At 38.7% G+C, this 6,092-nt stretch overlaps 1 protein-coding gene across 1 annotated transcript; it reads left to right on the plus strand.

The window, feature by feature from the left end:
• Window positions 1-1,304: 1,304 nt before the first annotated feature.
• LOC116547635 (tripartite motif-containing protein 51-like) lies at window positions 1,305-5,877 on the plus strand (the record flags this gene model as incomplete). Its single annotated transcript, XM_032273515.1, has 5 exons — window positions 1,305-1,715; window positions 1,998-2,093; window positions 3,827-4,057; window positions 4,773-4,795; window positions 5,780-5,877. Coding segments are annotated over exons 1-5 (859 nt in total), but the record flags the coding sequence as incomplete, so codon positions are not given.
• Window positions 5,878-6,092: the final 215 nt, after the last annotated feature.

Raw genomic sequence — 6,092 nt, forward strand, 5'->3', positions numbered from 1 at the left:
ATAAGATGGCTACAGGATGAAAAGCTATATGCCTCCCCAATATTTTGCTTACTAAGAAGTTCCTGGTACGCTGATAAAATGCAAATTGATGGCTTATCTTTTTTTTTTTTTTTTTTTTTTGAGAGAGGCTTGCTTAGTCACCAGGTGCTAGGCTGGAGTGCAGTGGCATGATCTCGGCTCACTGCAACCTCCGCCTCCTGGGTTCAAGCAATTCTCCTGCCTCAGCCTCCTGAGTAGCTGGGATTACAGGCGCATGCCACCACAGCCAGCTAATTTTTGTATTTTTAGTGGAAACGGGGTTTCACCATTTTGCCCAGGTTGGTCTAGGTCTCTTGACCTCCTGATTCACCCACCTCAGCCTCCCAAGGTGCTGGGATTACAGGTGTGAGCCACTGCACCCGGCAGATGGCTAATCTTTACAGGAGCAATCACCCTGGCCCACCAGACACAAATGCAAGTCTGATTGGTCCCCTATCCCATTTTGTTTGTGTTATCTTATGTAAAATGCAGATTTTCTACACTCTTTGTGCCCCTTTTGTTTATGTAAAACTGTGTGCTGCTCGATATCCCACCCTTTCCCCTTTAAATTTGGAGCTGTCAGCATCATCTTCAGAGAAAGGCTGTCTTTCCGGCACATTTTTTGTTTGTTTGTTTTTTGTTTTTTTGAGATAGAGTTTCACTCCATCGCCAACTGACAGGCTGGAGTTCAGTGGCGCGATCTCAGCTCACTGCGACCTCCGCCTCCTGGGTTCAAGCAATTCTCCTGCCTCAGCCTCCTGAGTAACTGGGATTACAGGTGCACACCACCACGCCCAGCTAATTTTTGTATTTTTAGTAGAGACGGGGTTTTGCCATGTTGTCCAGGATGGTCTCAAGCTCCTGACCTTGTGATCTGCCCACCTAGGCCTCCCAAAGTGCTGGGATTACAGGCAAGAGCCACCGCTCCCAGCCTCAGGCACATTCTTAACTTTGGCAAATAAATCCCCTGAAATATTGAGACTTTTATCATCACTTTCTTTGATTGACAGGTACTTGAATAGATTTGTATTGTGTTACAGACAGGAACTAGGAATAGAAGGGATAGTGAGGCAACTAGTCAGTAACGTCTGCTATAAAGCCTGAAGGATGAATATTTCATCCTTATGTGTGAGTTTTTCATTTTTGCTACAGAAGAAATCGTTTGTTCTGCTTTAATTAACACCCTAAAGTAAAGAACATACAACTATCACGTATCACCACATGTTCAGAAGCTTTTCACCAACCCAGGCCCTCAAATGATGTGTTGTTCTTTCTTCCTCAGGAAGATGAATTCTGGATTCTTGCAAGCCTTCCAGAGGGCACTCACCTGCCCCATCTGCATGAACTACTTCATAGACCCAGTCACCATAGACTGTGGGCACAGCTTTTGCAGGCCCTGTTTATACATCAGCTGGCCAAACTTCCCAGTTCTTGCTAAGTGCTCTGAGTGCAAGAAGACAACATGGCAGAGAAACCTCAAAACTGACATTCGTGTGAAGAAGATGGCTTCCCTTCTCAGAAAAGTCAGTCTCCAGCAGTTCCTGAGCGCTGAGGAGCAAATGTGTGGGGCTCACAGGGAGACAAAGAAGATGTTCTGTGAAGTGGACAAGAGCCTGCTCTGTTTGCTGTGCTCCAACTCTCAGGAACACCAAGATCACAGACATTGTCCCATTGAATGGGCTGCTGAGGAATGCCGGGTAAGTATGCCTCTGAAGATCAATTTCTGTAAAGGATACATAATATTCCTGTGAGTATATTTTCTTGGTGATTAGAGGAAGCCATCTCTGAGTCCCTTAAGCATCTCTGTTTTAAAGTTTCCTAGCTCCAGACTTCAGAGTTTTGACAAACATGAAGGGGAAACAAAGGAAACAGTTTTCCCTGGGACTGACTTGTCTTTCATTCTGGGCTCCCTCCCTATGTCAGGGTCGAATATTACTTTGTCGTCTGCACTTGTGCTGCAATTTATGGCTCTTTTGCAGGAGAAGCTCATAAAGAAAATGCAGTCTTTATGGGAAAAAGCTTGTGAAAATTACAGAAACCTGAACATGGAAACCAGCAGAACCAGATGCTGGAAGGTTAGTGCCGTATATACTCTACTCTACTCTCTCCAGGAACTTACGGTGGCCAAATGGGTGACCTTTAAAAAACAGGAACATGATCTCAAACCACAATGTTTCTGGGATTCAATAACAAAGAAAGGAACAATTGAGAAAAAGTGGTCTACTTTCTTACATAGTATGACTCGTAGGTAGAAATCCTAACCAAACCACAGATGTTACCCAAAGCATGCTCATCTATATCTACACAACCTATAGCAATACACCAACAAATACAAGAAACAGGGTTGTCTCACAGCTGCCATCTGTGCTGCTTGAATAAATGCTGGGTAAAAGAGTTATTTGGCATTCATGGAACGTTCACATGAACCTTCTGAGGCTGGGTCAGCATTAATATGAACGGTGGTGGGCAAGTAGTATTTGGAAATGTGTGGAAAACTTCAGGAGAAAAAACAACAGTTAAAATGTAGGGAAACAATGAAATCAAGTGTCTCAAATATTTAATGTTGAATAATACATAACATATGATGGGAAAAGTGGTGAGAAATGTGGATTTGTGTCTCGAGGGAGACATATAAACATTCCAGAAATATGAAAACTAATATCCAAATATAAGGAGAACTCCGAGGACTTAAAGAATTTTAGAAATGATTTTCTCTTTGTAAATGTTTATCTTGAGGATATGATATCTAGCATTTAAAATATTTCTTTCTTTCTTCTATACTACTAAATTTTCTAATTTAATATTTGACATAGACTAGGTACTAGGTACTAGTCTATGTCAAATATTAAATTTTTTAATTTAGTAATAAGAAAGAAAGCATCCTTACCCTGACATATCTTGACAAATGAGAGAGGCAAATGATCAACATGTACATATGTAAAATACATGATCTGTTAGATTGTGGTAGATTCTTTGGAAAATAATTATGGAGAGAAGTAGAAAAGAAAAAACAAATTGAGGGACTGGGAATGAGGATTTGTGTTTTAAATATGGTGGTTAGAAAAAGCCTCACTGAAAACTTTACATTGAAACAAAATCTTGAAGAGGAAGGCAAACAGGAGGTTATACATATAGAAGAATATATATGAAGGACATGATAGTGTGTATGTATGTATATACTGTGTGTATATATATATCTACCCATATATATATAACATATGTGTATGAAAAACAATTCTAGGTAGAGAATACAACATGTGAAATAATATTTCATTTGTGTTTAATTGAGGGTTGATGAAACCAAAAAAGTCTCTGTTGCAGGTTAGGGAGCATTTGCATGAGACTAAAGAAAGTCTTATTGGAATAGTTATGCTGGATGAAATGCATTGAATTGACAATGCTAATCTTAGGTCATTTTATTATTTTCCACATAACGAGTTTATATAACTTGTCCCAAATATCAGAAATATAAACAATAGTTTCCTATCTTGCCAATATAGCTCTAAATGTTAATTCTTAAGCAAGAACTGTGTTTCCTTTCCACAAATGTGTGCTGGAAGAGAATAATGCAATTCATTTTCATTTTAGAAAACATTTTAATCTGTATCAAATGAATGCAATTGGACACATACAACTATGTTAATCCTAATGCAGGGAAAGAGAAAAGGAATAACATTTTGTGAATTCTGAGAATTGGCAGGACTGACAGTTAAAATATTGGATGTTCAGGAAACAAAGAGGAATCAGTGAGATTCAATAGGATATGAAAAAGTAGATTTCTGTTTTGACTAATTTATTGCCACTGCAGGATTATGTGAGTTTAAGAATAGAAGCAATCAGAGCTGAATATCAGAAGATACCGTCATTTCTCCACGAAGAAGAGCAACATCATTTGGAGAGGCTGCAAAAGGACGGCGAGGACATTTCTCAGCAACTCAATGAAAGCAAAGCCAGAATGGAACAAAGGAGGGAGATGTTAAGAGGAATGTATGAGGAGCTAAGGGAAATGTGCCATAAACCAGATGTGGAGCTACTTCAGGTACTGATGGACCAGAAGGTATCAGGATGTTGAACATTCACATGCATAGGTGTTTTTCCTCTCTCTTGAATTCTATCTCCCCCTTAATTTCCATGATTTGTTTCCAAAAACACATTTTTGTAACTAATACCACTTTTTTAGGAGAGTATAAATCCTCCAAGAGAGGATTATTATACCAGACCAAAGGTTCCTGTGCTTTACCACCAACAACAAAACTTTGTGGAATGGTCAAAGCAACAGCCCAAGAAACATTCTCCATCTTAAGTCAATAGTATATTGTGGGTTTTTGAAAATGTATAAAATAAGAAGTGATTCATTGACATTCAGATTAACTTGTAGACATGACATGATAGAGAGATTTGGGAATCTAGTATCACATTGCTATTACTTTTGGGTCCACTCACTTTGGTAATAGGGCCTAGGGAAGATGACTGAGTAGGCTCTTCATGGTTGTGGAAGAACATAGAGACTTTCTGGGCACCTTCTCCCTTCACTTGTATAGAGACTGTCTTCAAGACTCAGACTTTAACGGTACATTAATTTATGACAATATAACAATCTGGGGTTTTTAATAAGAAAAACAATAGAAAATATTTTCCAGAAGGAAAGATGGTAGGAAAATAATATCTTGAAAAAATGCCTCCAAATCTGACATTGAACATAGTGGAAGATACATCTTGTGAAAATAACTAAGTCTTTATATATTTTTTAACAGGCTTTTGGAGACATATTACACAGGTGAGTGTGTACTTGGATTTCAGCAGATGTTATTTTAATTTCCAGAAATACCAAGCAGGATTTACTATACTGAAGGGACAAATGATTCGGGTATTGAAACTTTTTTTTCTGGTTCTGCTCTCCCCTCTGCTACCCTATGCAGCCATCTGTTTTGTTGTCATACTCAGTGATTTTATTAGGCAGGTACAAATAGAGTACTGCAAAAAAGGGAAGGAAGGAAGGGAGGAAGGGAGGGAGGGAGGGAGGGAGGGAGGGGAGGGAAACCTTTCTATCCAATTTCCTTTTTGTTGCTCAAAATCCTGCATAGTTGAAGGAGGAATATTAAGTTTTATAGTTGGCAAGAACGTCAACCAGGGGATGTTGGAGAAAATAGTGAAAAGTATCTTAGCAGTGAAAAGTGTCGACAGTTTCTTGTTTACATATATCGTGAAAATATATATATATATATACACGCACACACACACACACACACACACACACGCATATATGTTTCTAAAAAATAGATTAACTGTCAGAATGTTAGAACTGAGTAGGCTTCTAGGGAAGCTCAGCTATAAAAGACAGAAGACAGATTTTCCTGGCTGGAGCAAGTTTCAACACCTTGACAGTGAGAAGGAAGCAACAGACGCAGCAGTCTTCAAATAACCTGCTTTTTCAGACAGAGTTTTTGGGGGATCCTGACGAGGTTTGGAAATCAGAATTTTATTTTTGAACATTCTCATGGTTTTAAGACTAAGGATACTTACTGATTTGGGGCTATAAGAACAGAGATCAGATTGAATTCTGACTCAGACCTCTCCATTATGATTGGAAATCAGGAACTGTGAATAAGAATAAATTTGAAAAAAAAAGTGATAATTTTTGAATTAGCAAATATGTAGATTAAAAGGATTCTCATGAAATGTATTTTAAATAAAAGTAGTGATTTTTATTTTGTATTTACTTTTTGGCTGTAGATGTTGTAATTGCATCTTTCTCTTGCAGGAGTGAGTCCGTGCTGCTGCACATGCCCCAGCCTGTGAATCCAGAGCTCAGTGCAGAGCCCATCACTGGACTGAGGGTCAGGCTCAACCAATTCCTAGGTGAGTGTCAGCCCATTGGTAGAACTCCCTGTATCTGTTTTTACTTGTTAGCATCACATGGGTGCTATTTTACCCTTCATCAAATGTTGGACTTCTTTTCAGAAGTGCATGAATGATATGACTCTGCAACCCTTTCATATCTCTGTGTTTACAATTCAACTTATAACATGAAGAGTAAAAGATAGTAAAAATTAAATATGTTCTGGAATCATATG

The sequence above is a fragment of the Sapajus apella genome, unplaced genomic scaffold (genome assembly GCF_009761245.1).
Source record: "Sapajus apella isolate SASKATOON/1434 unplaced genomic scaffold, GSC_monkey_1.0 scaffold3902, whole genome shotgun sequence".
In the NCBI taxonomy this organism is placed as follows: Eukaryota; Metazoa; Chordata; class Mammalia; order Primates; family Cebidae; genus Sapajus; species Sapajus apella.